Source organism: Acomys minous, assembly GCF_964271855.1.
Source record: "Acomys minous genome assembly, chromosome: 11".
Classification (NCBI taxonomy): domain Eukaryota; kingdom Metazoa; phylum Chordata; class Mammalia; order Rodentia; family Muridae; genus Acomys; species Acomys minous.
Window position 1 is genome coordinate 8,009,543 of NC_140492.1, and position 15,128 is coordinate 8,024,670.

The 15,128-nt window shown below is 48.0% G+C and overlaps 1 protein-coding gene across 1 annotated transcript in view; it reads right to left on the reverse strand.

The window, feature by feature from the left end:
- The window catches only part of HUNK (hormonally up-regulated Neu-associated kinase), a 115,158-nt gene that overhangs the window by 36,875 nt on the left and 63,155 nt on the right, over nt 1-15,128 (reverse strand). The window contains exon 4 of the mRNA XM_084800537.1: nt 9,617-9,752. Coding sequence (XP_084656663.1) covers nt 9,617-9,752 — 136 coding nt within the window. The remainder of the gene's footprint in view (nt 1-9,616; nt 9,753-15,128) is intronic.

The window sequence follows — 15,128 nt, forward strand, 5'->3', positions numbered from 1 at the left end:
TCTGAAGCCTCTTGACCACCAAAGCAATGCCATAGGCAGCAAGTCACACCTCTGCCTTCAGGTGGCAGGTTGTAGTCAAAACAAAGGTGCAGGAAGGGCACGACTCAAAATCACCAGCCCAGAGTCCCATACCCAGCAAAGTTCACTATATATACACAAAGATTCCAACCCAAGCACGATTCTGGTCGGAAGCATTTGGGCAGGGGACACTCAGGTTATATTGGGGAAATGTCATCAATACTGAAGGATTCCAGAGGAAAGTATGTGGGACCACTGGGAGGAGCCTCAAGAGTGACCCTGCCAGCCTGTGATCTTTCCAGGTATGATGTACAAGGTAGGACGTGAGAGACAGATGAACCGATACAAGGCATGACCTACAAGGCTAAGGAGGGCGTCTGCTCTTCACTCAGCCCTTTGAGACCAAAACCCCACCCCCAAAGCCAGTCTTTTATTGTCTCTTGAATTTTGCTCTGGCTTGTCACTAAGGGAAGTCCTTCCCAGCCTTGTTTCTCATTGGATTGTTTGTTGTGAGACTCGGCCACCAGGCCCTGGCCCAATATCTCGGCTCTGGTTGAGCTATTGCAGAGCGGGCTTTATTTCTTCCACCCAAAGGCAACCCAGAGGACAGCAAAGTCTTCTGGGAGGATTGTGTTTTCTCCATGGATAAACCTACTATCATGTTGACGAGATTTCCTGACTGGGAAGAAATGTTTGCCTGTCTGCCAGGAGGTCTCCACTGATCAAAGGCACCCCAGGCGGAAACAGGATTTCCAGTCAAAACAGAGCCAATGAGACTGAAATTAAGACCCCTGAGGCCTAATTCCACAGAGGCGCCTCTGCATTCCATATAATGACAGGTAACGGAGCCCACAGCTTCAGCATAAAGCACTCTCGGATTTCAGACATAAGCTGAGGCCCCAGCTCTCTCTCTGAACTCAGACTGGAGTCAGGGAGGCAGACACACAAACATTCATTCCACAGATTTTTGCTGGATGCCTCTCTCTGAGTACTGTCAGGCAGACAAGGATGCCGCCATTTTGGATTTTGAGTTGGAGGGACACCAGCAATGAGCAAACATACTCTAAGTTAGTAAGCACAACTGCTTTGAGTGAAATGAGAGTAGAGAGAGCAAGAAAATGTTGGGCAGCGCTGTTTTTGACTCGAGTTCAGTTAAGGAGACAAAGGACTTTTAAGACCAGAGAGCCTCTCAGGTAAGTGTTTTATGCATGAGCTCTGCAGCTGGGCACAGCCATGTGACAGATTACATAAACGAAGAAAAACGAGACAAGAACAGACAAGGCATGTGCACAGTCACAGACAGCAGTAACTCCTGGTGTGTGCTCAGTGCAACACATCCCGTGGGGTGTGAACAGATACAAACAAAAGTTCCATGGCCAAATAAGTTACTTAACAAAAAGGGCAGAGGGAGGGCTGGAGACCACGGCAGCAAGCACACAGTGTTGCTGTAAGTCAGAATGAAGTGACAGATCACACAAAAAGAAAGCAAGGAGGCAACAGAGGCATATGAAGGGGGCACGCCGGGTTAAAACTCAGCCAGGCTAGCTGTGACAACAGATGGAACTTAGTAAGCTGAGGGAGACAGTTTGGAAGGGGACGGAAGGAGAGGTGGGATGGGTACCTACTCAAAGACCCACTCTATGGTGCTGTGTCTTTGATGTATTTTAGGTAGAGCCAGACATCTTGGCTGTGGGGGAGTCCTCAGCACTAACAGAGAAGGAAACAACTAAGCCATCTCAAAATTCTAAGATCTGTATCTATGAAGAGGCCTTGGATACAGGCACTAATGGATGGAAAACTTTTGACCTCTTCCACAGTTACTGAAGACCACTCAACAGTCACCTCCAAAATAAACTGCTCCAGGCAGCCTGGAGGCCGCCTGTCCCACACAGGGATGAAGGAAGAGGGTGGCCAAATACTAAGCCAGAGCCTGTGTCCTCTGTGCATTGCTTCTGGACCAAAGCCAGGTTCTCTCCCTCAGTGAGAACCAGCTAAGAGGAAGAGGCAAAATGGACTTCTCCCGTGAGTGATGCGCAGTGCACCACTTCCCAGAGCTAACGCCTCACGCCAATGCATCAGTCCTGCTTGAACACTCGAAAGTACGTATTCCTGGGCCTGGCTCCAAATTCAGGGAGTCAGAGATTCAGAGGCAAGGCCTTGTAATATGTGGCTTGACGAGCCCTCTGGGGGCCAGCGAAATGGTTCAATAGGTGACGGTCCTTGGCAGGCAAGGCTTTGAGGAGAGTCAAGTCATCACAGTAGGTCTGCCAGTCTCCCAAGCACTTGCGCCTAGCAGGGAGGGTTATATGAACTATCAACAGCCATCCAGTTCCTCTTCAGCACTGGCCCCACTACATTATGTTAATGTCTTTACTGGAATACGCTGGGGCTCCTTAGTCTCGGCAATTTTAGCATGTAAATTAGTTTTGGTATTTTAGTGATACGGAGTCATAAACTTACTGAACCTAATTCTGGATTCCTGCGCTCATAACACTGAAACAACAACAAGCCCTGAGCCTAAGCCAACAAGTGAGGACCTCAAGACCGCCTTTCCTCTCAGAGGGCAGCATACACTACCCAAGCCCGAAGACACTGCCCTGCCACCTTTCAAGTCATGTCTTACTTTCGGGTACAGGTGGCTTCTTTGTCACAGGTTGAATGCTTGTAACGCCACAGAAGCAGGATGCTGTGTGGTGGGAAAGGAGCTGCCTGAAGGAGTTTGCTGAATGTCTGAACCAAGAACAACCCTAAAACCTTTGTTAACACTTCCTTCCGGGAGGCCTGAAGACACCAAGTCATTTGGCTCCTTATCACCTGTTGGCCTCAAAGAATGAAAAAAAAATCCACTCATCACAGCGTAATACACTGGCCCTTGTCTCTCTCTCTTGTCTACTTTAGACCACAGATAAGGATAAAAGATACTGTCTTCAAGATGGCACTAGGGAACTGCAACAAGCAAGCAATATCTTGACTGCCTTACAAGAAGTTTCCGGTTCTTACACAGCCAGGGCTACACTGAGAAACCTTGTCTCGAAAAAAAAAAAACTCGCTCAATAACAAACAAAAAACAAACCTCACAATCCCTTTCAGATGATTTCTCTCACTTCATGCCAAGGTTATTACCCGTGAAATATAAGACAATCTGAGGGCTAAATAACTGAAACCAGAGGAAGAGCTAAGTGCAGTGTCTGGTGTAAATTAAGCACCAAATAATCTTCTATGTTGTTTCATTAAAAATAAATAAAATAAGTTAAAAAAAAATAAAACTGAACAACAAACAACAAAAAGTACAATTGTATTTGAGCTATACTGCAAATGATAATAGAAAGCCACATTTTAGCCCCAGGAGATTTTCAAAAGAGAAACCAGACTGGACATCTTAATTCCTCTCCCCTGGAGTTTTCATCCATGTTTAATATGTGGAGGAAGAGAAATGCGGCCCCTTTGACATTTCACAAGTATGTGAGAATACCAAGGGAGACTTGGGGAATGCGGTTTATAAACCTCTGTAATCCCATAGAATCAGGCGGAGTTTCAAAACATGCTCAGAATTTCCTGAAAAGCCTTTTGAAATATGGCCCAGGGGTTTCCTGGGTTCTCTGCGGCAGACACAGAACCTCTATGACTCCAAGACAGCTTTGAAGAAAGCCAGCAATTACAGAGACAGGGACGGAAAGAGAGCGGTGCAAGAGTGGAGGAAGAGGAGGGAGTCACTGCAGGCTGGAAAAGCCAACAGAGTGGCAGACATTGCACACCGCTCTGGTGTCGAAAGAGGAGGAGCTGGTGCCGGTTGTAGACAGCTGGAAGAAGGAAAGGACCCCCGGGAGAAGAGTGTGGAGTCGGTGGTACGGAGTCAAAAGGCAAATGCTGACCCTGATCATCAGTCCAGAGACCTTAAAATATTCCCTGAAGGAAAAGCTGCTATCTCCGAGAGGAGAGATGCAGAGTCAGTGCTCCCTGGAGAAGCTGCCAGAAACTTGACCTCGATGCAAGGAACAAAGCAAGTGTCACTCTGCAGGGCAGGTGGGGAGTGAAGCCACTAGTCTTGGAGCCATATGGCCAGGAGCCCTCAGCAACCACCTGGCTCATAGAGGGATCAGCTGAGGGGAATCGCCCATACCTTGGTTCCACTCAGTTCTACAATAAAGGGTTACCTTAAGAAACTTAAAGTTGACCCCCATCAGAAAGTTATCTCCTTTCTTTCTGCATCAATTTTTAGTAACAACTCCCAATTCAAGGCCCTGAAAGGAAATAGAAATAGTTCGTCCATCTAAAAATATCCTTGGCCCAACCCTCTTCCATTTAAATGGTCTGCATTTGGTAAGAAAATATTTCCTGATGGATTTCAAGATGCTAGCTCCTTTTGCTTCCCTGATCTATTTAATAAATGTGCTAGCTTCAAATGGGGGGGGGGGAAATACCTTGTATTTTATTAACTTAAAAATCCCCAAAGCTAACGGAAGCTTCATCTTCGAGACAGGGTTTCTATGTAGCCCAGGATAGCCTCAAATGCATCACCACTGCGCTTAGAGGCATGTACCACCACCCCCAGCTAGCGTGGAACTTCTCTTTTAAATGTCAAAAAACCCTCAGCTTCCCCAGATGAGCAGAGATCTCCTCCCTGCAGCTGTCCTCACCACCTTTTGTCATGAAGACAGAGAAACTCCTTCTGTGTGTGACCCCTGCCCCCAGGGAACAGCAGTGGGCATCATCTCTGCAAAACGCAGAGCCTGGGACCCGGCCCAGATTTTGCCGTTCTCTTCCTGAGCACCCTGTTCTGTAGAGAGATGGGGGCACAGGAAATAGCATGGTGCCTCTTGCTCAACTTATCTGCCCACAGGCACTGGGAAAAGGCAGGCTCCCTGCCATGAGCTCTGTGAAAGAGGGTTCAGGAAGTGCAGGAGAACCTGTGTGCTGCTTACGATTCTGCACCCAATCTCCACAGCCACAAGGGCAAACTGTGAGGATGCTTCTTCCTCCTCCTCTTCCTCTTCCTCCTCCTCCTCCTCTTCCTCCTCCTCTCTGAAGGGACACGACTCCTGGTGTCCATTTTTCATATCCTTAGAGGCTCGCTGAGCTTCTCAAACAAGCATCATAATATATTCCATTCAATTAAAAAGTACATCTGACCAAGAAGAGACTTGATACCCTATGAGCATATACAGGGGGGAGGAGGTCCCCCTCAGTCACAGTCATAGGGGAGGGGACTAAGGGGAAAATGGGAGGGAGGGAGGAATGGGAGGATACAAGGGATAGGATAACAATTGAGGGGTAATATGAATAAATTAATAAAATATATTTTTTAAAAAGTACATCTGATGCAGGGTGGTGGTGGTGCATGCCTTTAATTCCAGCACTCAGGAGGCAGAGGCAGGTGGATCTCTGCGTTTGAGGCTAGCCTGGTCTATAGAGTGAGTTCCAGATCAGGTAGGCTGAAAAGAAAAATCTGTTTGCTTTCAGACATCCCTTGGCCCCCACCTTGTGCAGGGCATGGCTGGCATACCCTGCTCCTGCTCTGAGCTTCCCTTCCCCCTTCACTATGTTACCCAGACATTTTGGTCACCCCCCCTCTTTCTGTGCTTCTTCTTCTCCCTCCCTCTTATCTATCTCCATGCACCCCCCCCCCCACATGCATAGCGGCTGAGAGCTGCTTCCAATAAACCTGCACTTATATACTTTAACTTATCTTGCAATTAGCTCCTTCCAGTATTTCAATCATCAATCAATCTGCATTAAAGTTATTTTCAAATCAGGACATATGCCACTCCGAGGAAAAGTTAAGAAGCAATAATACATTTTTGATGTACCAGGACGAACATTCTAGTTTGTTGTCTAAAATCTCAAAGTTCACTGGAAGGGGGAGGAGGGAAGAGGAGGAGGAGGAGGAGGAGGAGGAGGAGGAGAGGGAGGGAGAGACTGAATGTGTACGTGTGTGCGTTCAAGACCGCTGAGTGAGGCGAGGGGAAAAGGTGAAGAGGATTTTAAGGATGATTTGTATGGTCCTGAAAATAACACTATTGAAAACAATGACCACCACAAGACCCCATCTTGCTTCCTGTAGATAATGCTGACGTCACCAGAGGGGTGCTCCAAGCACTCCAGGCTGTCTAAGCCTTCCTATGTAACAGGCTGGGGTTCCCTCTTCAGCAGCCCCACAAGCCTCAGGGTTAATCCCCAACAGGCTCAAAACCCCTGGGGAGGAGTTTGCTTTTGCTTTTAGAGATCTGTTCTTCACTACGCTGTTTCATGGCAATAAGGAAGAAAAGGGCATTCTGTAATAACGGCGCTGGAGCAGAGAGATGGTGGCCTCCATGTCCACTCATCTTAAACAGCCTTGAATTGAGTTCTCTTGGGTTTCCATTTCCCAGGTCCTGTCAACAAAGCCGTGGATGCCACACAGAAACCTAATCCCTACCTCTGACACAGGACTCTCAGGCAGTGGAAAAATCCATCTTCTAAAGAAGCTTGAAGGTGTCTTGTTTTCACCAAGACCTTAAGAGTTGGTTGCGATCAGATGGGCCAGTTCTGCCTGCACAGTACACACTGCCTGGAACCTCCCCTCCTACCCGTTCCGTACCTGGCCAGCATCGCCCAGCTCTCAGGAGCAGGTTAAAGGGCCTCTCTGCTGCTTTCTCAGCTTTAAGCAGCCTCCACACCACCTGCCACTGTCTCTGTTTACAGGGCACTTGTAGGGATGTTATGTGTCTTGCTCAGCCTGGTCTATCAACGCCGTGCTTTGGGCAGGTCTCCACCAGCGAGCGGTCCATGCACTTTTCAAGGCTTGGTTGCCAGGATGGCATTCTTAGAAGAAATGGGCTCTCTTCAGGAGCGGGGTCTACTGGAAATCCTTAAGCAGCTGGTGCATGCTCTGGGAAGGGACCGTCGGGCTCTGCGTTCTTTTTCTCCTTGTCCCCTGGCTTGTAACTTTAGCAGTTCTGCCCTGTCACATACTCACTCTGCCCCCCAATGCTGTGCCTCACCACAGACCCTGCCCCCTCCCCCAATCAATGAGGCCAATCAATCACAGACTGGAACCCTCAGAGGTGTTAGTCAGAAATAAAACCTTTCTTCTTCATGAACTTATCACCTCAGATATTTGGCTATGGCGATGAAAAGCTGGCCAGCACAGGCTACCGTAACAAAATGCCACAGAGCGGGGAACTCAAATAAGAGACATTGTCTCACACTTCTGGAAGTTGAAAGTCTAAGATCAAGCAAGCAACAGCTCGGTTCTAGTGAGATCTTCCTTCCTAGTTGGGAGAGGGCCACCCTTGGGAGAGGGACTGACTGCACATGGCACCCAGACAATACAAACTCTCTGTGTCTCTTATAAGGCCCCCCCTCCTCATTTCATCTAGTCCTAAAACCCCCCAAAGGCCTTATCACCAAAAACCTCGATGGGGGTGGGGGTGGGGTGGGGGGATGGGTGGGTTAGTTGAAGACTGCGGGGCACAACTCAGTTCTTAGAAGCAGACAAATGAGTCACAGTAGCTGGCTATAACCCCTATAGTAGGAAAGGCAGTCTCTTTCCTGGCTCAAAGTTGGGCCATGCAATTGGCTCTGCCTAATGAGGTACCAGGAAAGGTGACACAGAAGCACCCAACAGGGTCTTGGTCACTACTGCTTATTATCTTTCTCCTGGGGACTCTTCCACCCCGGCATGAGTGAAAGTCCACTATTCCACACTCTGCTCCCCGGTCTACCTGCCAGTAAACTTCCAAGAGGGGTCATCTGGCCTCCACAGAGATTTTTCTAAGCACCTACGGTTGGGCTCTATCTTCTTGGAGAATAATTCTGTCAAGTGGACACTATCAGAGAGGTTGAGGAACCCCAGGAGGTACCCATCCGCACCAAGATGATGGAGAGAGGCAAACTGCCCATTGGCCACACACAACAGCTCCTGATCTATCCAGGCATCATGGCCCAGCATCATCTCCAGTGTCACCTGCCACCATTACTTCAGACAGACACAGAGTCCTTGTGTCTCAACAGGGACGGGGCAGAGAGTTGGTGGCCCTGGGAAGGAGGGACCGGAGAGAACCTTCCCTGGGAAGCAGGACCTTTTATCTTGGTCACAGAACGGATAGATGGCTATGTCAGCAGTTGCTAAATATGAATTCCTTTCCCTGGCCGAGCAACCTGGCAAAAAGGACAAGAACAAAGTCCAATGTTTCTCAGCCTGTGCTTTCGTCTCCATATGGGTAACTGACTCGCTCTGTCTCAGAGTTAGCATGAAACAACAGACAGAAGAGCCTGGGCCTGGTGCCCTCCTCTGCAGGCTTCCTACACTTAGGACACCCCTGCTTCATTTCATCCTGTTGACACCTGGGGCAACACAATATTGTGTGTTCCCTTAAGAGCCTGACCTCAGGACCAAACTGCCACCCGCTCCCCAGCCCACCAAGTTCACCTTCCCTACGGTCATCTCCCTATCGCAGCAAGAGACACAGCACCCTGCAAGGTCTCATGGTATCAGGGTTTCTACAGATCTCTCACTTCCTCCATGTAGTGTTAATGGATTCCCCAGCTGTCCCAAGACTGTTGTCCTTCCTGTTGGAGGAGGAGGCAGTGAAGGGATTTGCAAACAAGAGTGTGACAGGCAGTGGCAGGTGGAAAGGAGAAGTAAGGAGGTGACAGGGCCCAGGGGTCCTCAGCAGGGAACAAGGAGAGTCCACAATGGGGCTGTTGGAATAAAGACTGGATGTGAGATTGGACGGAGCATTCCAGCAAAGGGAAGATGGGTGGGAACATGGGGGAGGCGCCAAGCTGTGGGTGGGGGACCAGGCAGGTACAAAGAAGTGGGAAAGGTAGGCAGCATCCGACAGACTTAAAGCTCGTGCTTAGAAAACTATGGTAGGATCTGCTTGGTTTTGTTTGAGTGAGGATGTGTGAGATATACATGTGGGTGCATTGTGTGTGCTGTGTGTCTACGTGTATGCATGTGCACATGTGTTTGGTTTTGTTTGGTGCATGTATGTGGTATGTGTGTGGTGTGTAGTGTATGTATGAGTGTATATGTGGTGGTCTATATGCGTGTGTTTATATACCTGTACATGTGTGTTTGTTTGGTTTGGTTTAGTGGCATAGGTGATTGAACCTACAGCCTGCCATATAGTAAGCCAGTTTTTACCACTAGCTGCATTTCCATCCTTTTTTTTTTTTTTTTAATTTTAAGACAGAGTCTTGCTCAGTTGCTTCAGGGGCCTTAAACTCACTCAAGAGCCCACGCAGGCCTTGCACTTGAGATCCTCCTCCTTCAGCCTCCCAGGTAGCTGTAACTTCAGCACTCCTGGCTTTAGGACAGTGTCTTACATAAGGACATGAGTGCTCCATGCAACACCAATGCAAGGTCTTTGATGGCTGGGATTGGCTTTCTGCTTTCCCCAGCTCCCAATGAAATGTTTGTAAATGCCATTTTGAAAGTTTATAAAGAAAAGGTCTGGAAAGAAAAAAGGAAAGCCAGGACCCCACAATACTGGATGATATATTGCACAGCATGCACTAGGTACATTCTCATCAGAGAGTGAGAGACTGTTTCACAAAAAAGGTGTGGCAAGCACAGGAGGGAACCCCGACTTTTACAAGCTGGATAACTCACATTGACCAGACATCAATTTTGGGGCCGTATTTCTTCCTAGCAAGCAGTTCTGGCGCGGCATAGGCAGGGCTGCCACACTGTGTGCTGAACGGGTCCGAGTAACCCAGGATCCCTGCACAGTTGCTCAAACCAAAGTCTGCAGAGGAGAAGACAAACATAAACTCTGAATTAGAAAAATTGCAAAACTGAGGAAGGAATGAAAAAAAAAAAAAGGACAGCAGGAAAGGATGCATTCTCTCAGGCTAACACATAATTTAACAACCAGCAGGAAGCCAGCCAGCTGCAAACCATAACCTCTGACAGACTTCTCGAGACAAAGGCGTGCCACGGGTGGCGGCTCCCTTTCTTCAGTGGAACATTTTACATCAGCCCTCACTGCACAAGCCAGCTAGACCTAACAGTGTGATGAGCCAAAACATATTTCTATCGAGTCTTGCAAATGAGTCATCCAGGGTAAAGAGAGACTGTTAGCTTTCTAGGACTGAGGCAGGAATGGAGAGAGGGCTGAGATCCTGGCTGCCCGGTGGCCAGGCTGGGAGAAACCGAATGGAGACACTGAAGGGAGAAACAGTCCTCCAGCTGCCTGGCTACATCCCTGACCGATTACAGCTGACTTCTTCAGCTCAGCTTCACTTTGTTAAAGTCTTTAAGAAATTCCTTCCAGAGGTATACCATAATTTGACTTGGGGTGGGGTGGGAGGAGACACAATCTAAGCATCCCTGCATGCTGGCCGGAAAAAGAAGGCCTGGAAGGATGGCGATGCCAACCAGACTGAGTGACCTCATGGCCTCGCTTTGTTCTAGGCTGAGGAAGGCATCTGGGAAGCCAGCAGGAAAGCCCCAATGTGCCTCCCAGTTACTTGGGGGGGGGGTCTATGACGGGTTTTGTGAACTACTTACTTTTGATCTTAAAGATACAACAAGTGGAGGGTAATTAGAGAGCTGTTAGGGTTCTTTCCTCCTCTGATATCTTCTTTCAATCTTTGTTGATGCCAGAATTCAGATCTGAGATCCTGGGTCATCCTTTGAACTCCACTGCAAATACTGAGCTCTTAACCCGTAAGGGCAAGCCAGAGATTGGCTCCCAAGCCGGAAGCAAGGCCCACGCTTTCTGCAGCAGCACTACTGGCAGTGTCTCTCTCCTCCGCTTAGTGCTAGCATGCCTCCACCTGCGAGTGCATGCCTGCCACAAAAGCCGTAGGGGGGCAAAGAAAACTCAGGAAATGACGGCAGGAGAAACTGGGCAGGGTGTGGAGCCACCCGCACAGCACAGGTTACAATGAGGAGACTGGAGAGTTTCCTAACACTTGCTGCAGTGAACTTTGTAATGAACAGCTTGTCTGAAGTGAACCCCAAGAAGTCCTTTGGGCTCCAAAGAGTGCCAAGCTCTCAGCTCTGGTTCTGAGGAAGAATTGGAGCATACATTAGGCATCTGACGAAACAGCCAACAGGAACGTGTTCCAACACTGAACTTAGCCTTTTTTTTGTTTTGATTGGGCTTTGTGTGTGTGTGTGTGTGTGTGTGTGTGTGTGTGTGTGTGTGTGTGTGTTTTCACTTGTTCCCTCCTGTCTTCTTACCTGTATCCTTTGGTCCAGTTTGCCTCAGTGTGCACCACAAGACCTGCATAGAAAAGCCTTTCTGTCACTACAGAGCGTGGCTGGCCTCCCATCTGAAAAGGTGAGGGGCCCTGTTCCTAGCTCCCAGTAGATACTCAGGCAGGGGAGAACAGAAGGGTTTGAGTGCTAAGTGGAAGAAGTCAACTACAGTGGGATCTTGGACACATTACCACAGAGTAAAGACGGCAGTGCTACCGGGAGTCAGAGTTTAAAGCAAGCTGCCTATTAGAGGCTCTATCTGACAGCAATCCCAGAAAATGCTCCTCTAAGTTTCTAAGATTAAAGGCAAAGATACCGTGCCTCCAACAGGGACTCTTTAAAGCAAAGGGCGGCCTCCGTCAGACCACCTCCGCCCTTCTCTCTCATCTGGTCTATTAAGAAAGGCAAGATAAGAAGCCAGATCACCCTCCCCTGTCCCAGGCAAGTTAGGGAACATAGCCCGGCCTTATCGGAAGAGTGCACTTCAAGGGGATAAATCCGCGCAGGGTTTGCGAAGGGGAGGGGCTCAGAATCTACATTTAGAAGTTGTCTCCATCGTAGCAAAACGACTTGATTTTAAAGATATTGTAGAGAAATAAACGGCAGAATATTTCACATTCATAATTATGGTTATTAAATTTTTACACATATGCCTATAATTAGAATGGTGAAACTAGAGAGAAATTTGCCTCCCAGTAATGTCAGATAGGTCGGCCTCAATTAGATTTGGTAAATACATAAGCTAATTATCACTCAATCTTCTGAGAGCTGCAAAATGAAATCTCCAAAGAAGGCCCCAGTGAACTTTCACAGCTCTTCTAAGCTGTAGCTATCCCCGGGGATGGGTGAGCTGCCCCAAACAGTGGGATGCCTTCTTTTCCCCTTCTTTCTTTCTTCTTTTTCTAAGAAGGAAAATATATGATCGACTCTCCTGCTCATTCTGGCTAATTTGAAACATGGCTAAGTAAGTTTATTTAAACCAAACGGTTTCCAAAACAGGGAAACTATTAAGAAGAAATAATAATAGCTATAATCCTCTTTGAAAACCACCTAAGTAAATCCTTTGAAGAAAAGAGGTTCAAAGGGCTTTCAAGTTAACATGGTAATAATAAGGCTTAGTAAAGACCTTTCATCCACACTGCCCATCCCAGGGGCAAGAAAACCCATAAGACACTGGGCCTTCTTCCCCTGAAATCCAGTGAAACAGACTGGATGAATGGAGCAACTGGTTGCCTTCAAGGATAGAGCAATGCATCTCTCATTTTTAGTATCATTTAGGTCATAAGAGAACCAGGAGGTGAGAGAGTGAAGAGACCAACAGAAACCAGCGCCTCCTTCCTGTCAATTTTGTGTATCCTGGCTCCATTCTCCAATAGGCTTGGCCATCTTGTACTACAAAATTAAGTTTGGCCTAAAACATCTCTATATATTCTAAGTCGGATCTGAAGGCCTTTCTATGCATAGTGAACTCTAATCTACTATGGCAGGTAAACACTGTAGTCTACAATAAGGGACTGAGTCTTGGCTCATCACGAGTGGTTAGCTGTTGAAGCCATGCTCATGTAAGGATGCTCTGAACTACAATCAATCAGGTTCTCTGTGCCTCACTCCTGTTCTCTGTACACCACTTCCTTTACTTTAGCTACAAACACAGCATGCCCGTGGGGTAGGGCAGGCTCTCCTGAACTACGTATGACCAGGAAAGGTCCCCACTGCTAGAATCTCAAAGGCAAATTTGGTCTGAACGCTAGTTGTAATTTGCCCTTTTTTACAGTCTTGATGACTTGAAATACCTGGCCAGATGTCATGGTTACCAGCCAAGAGCTGAAAATCCAAGGAAGGTGGGTGGAACACTTCCTGGTCTCCACAAAGCAACCACCATACTTCCTGAGAAGAGAATTCCAGGGCCTAGCTCTGGTCTGCAGTCTCTTCAGGGACTGTGTAAGTTTCCTCTCAGAAGGTTTATTCGGGCAACCTCTGTCTGCTTAGATAAGCACCTGCTACTTCAGCGAGTGGTCCTCAACGCTGTGGATGGATACAGCAGTTGAGAGATGTGCTGGCCTATCGTAGAGGAAACACCCCGTTAATAACGAGGTCTGCCTGTTGCAGCAGCGTTGTCTGTATAACAGAACAGATTTATAAGTGGTCATCCTGGGCTGGAGAGATGGCTCAGTGGTTTAGAGCACCGCCTGCTCTTCCGGATGTCCTGAGTTCAATTCCCAGCAACCACATGGTGGCTCACAACCATCTATTGTGTGATCTGGTGCCCTCTTCTGCAGACAAAAACGCTCATATACAATAAATAATAAATAAATAAGTGGTCATCCAGAGCTTGACAGAAAAGAGAAAAAGTGCTGAGGAAGAAAGGGAGGTAGAGAGTGAGAGAAAGAAGGTGTGGACAGTGCCTGGGACAGGACCTGGAATTGTCACAGGCCACACGCTTTGCCTGACCCAGTCAGTGGCCACAATATGGACGTGAACTCCTCCGGCTTTTACTGCAGTATCCACCCAGCTCTAACCAAGCGCGTGCTCTCAGAATCTCTGCTGCTACAACTCTGTCACTTCTACCTCCAGATCGTCCAAAGATAAATTTACACATTAGCCACGGGTGGGCGAGTGGAATCTCCTCCCTCTGTCCTTTGCCTTCCTCCAGGAGGCTCGTTTGTTATAGGCTGGGGGTCCCAGAGAGCTGGACCAGAAAGACATCCCGCGGACCTTTCAGCAGGGCCTCCACCTCGTCCCCTGCTTCGGTGTGTCTCTCAGGACAGCCTCGGTGCAATAGTGAAGCAATTTAACAAAAGAAAATCATTGGTCTGGTCTAAGAATCTGCTAAAAATAGGTTCATTAAAGGGCCTATTTTGCGCCGGGAAGATTGGTTTCCTCATAACTGTTAATTTTCCACTAATGGGTAAATCCATCAACAGCTGTCAAGGTGCCTAGTCACCCGGGGAAGTGGGCCGGAGTCCCTGCAGCCAGGCACTGAGTGTGATCCAAGATGTCAACGGGTCTTTTCCAGCCAGCTAGGCAGAGGAAATTACTTGCATTTGAAGTAGGAAAAGAAAGAAAATCATAAGAGATGGTGCTGGCGGCCTCATGGCTGGGGGCAGAAATCGACAGCCAAGAGCAACTAAGCAACTACACACATACACACACACACACACACACACACACACACACACACAGAGAGAGAGAGAGAGAGAGAGAGAGAGAGAGAGAGAGAGAGAGAGAGAGAGAGACTATCACCAGCAAAATCAGCCCAGTTCTTCCAGGACAGTGCTGGGAATCCCCTTGGCTCCTGAATTAGAACTAATCAGAACCCAATGTCCTGTCACGTTAATGCCCGGCCACCTCCCTGCAGCAATCCAGAACTGATCACCCCTCTACAGGCACCTCCTCCATAGCCCCATCCGCCACAGGAAGGCCAGCTTCATTCTGCCTTGTTTGGGGCTTCCCAAACAAGATATGTGGGAAAGCGGAATAAGATATGAAAAAGCTACAGGCAACACTTCTGAGCCAAACTATTTTCTACTACAAACAGTACATGTTCTTGTTAATTCACATAAGAAACAACCTATACAACTGTTGAGGAGCATCTGAACTTGAGACACTGAAGATGGCTCAGCAGTTAAGGACACTGTCTGCTCTCGCAGAGGACTCTGGTTCGACTCCTAGAACCCGTACAGTGGCTCACAACCATCTATAACTCTAATTCCAAGGGATCCAGTGACTTTTTCTGGCCTCCATGGGTACCAGGCACAAATGTGATGCACAGACATACATGCAGGCAACACACACACACAAGATTATCTATGAAAGGAGGGAGGGAGGGAGGGAGGTCAGAACCATCTGATTTTAAGTCACAGTTTGAGGAGCTCGGGAGGTGGTTAAGTTTGGGACGTGTTTGTCATGAGAGCGT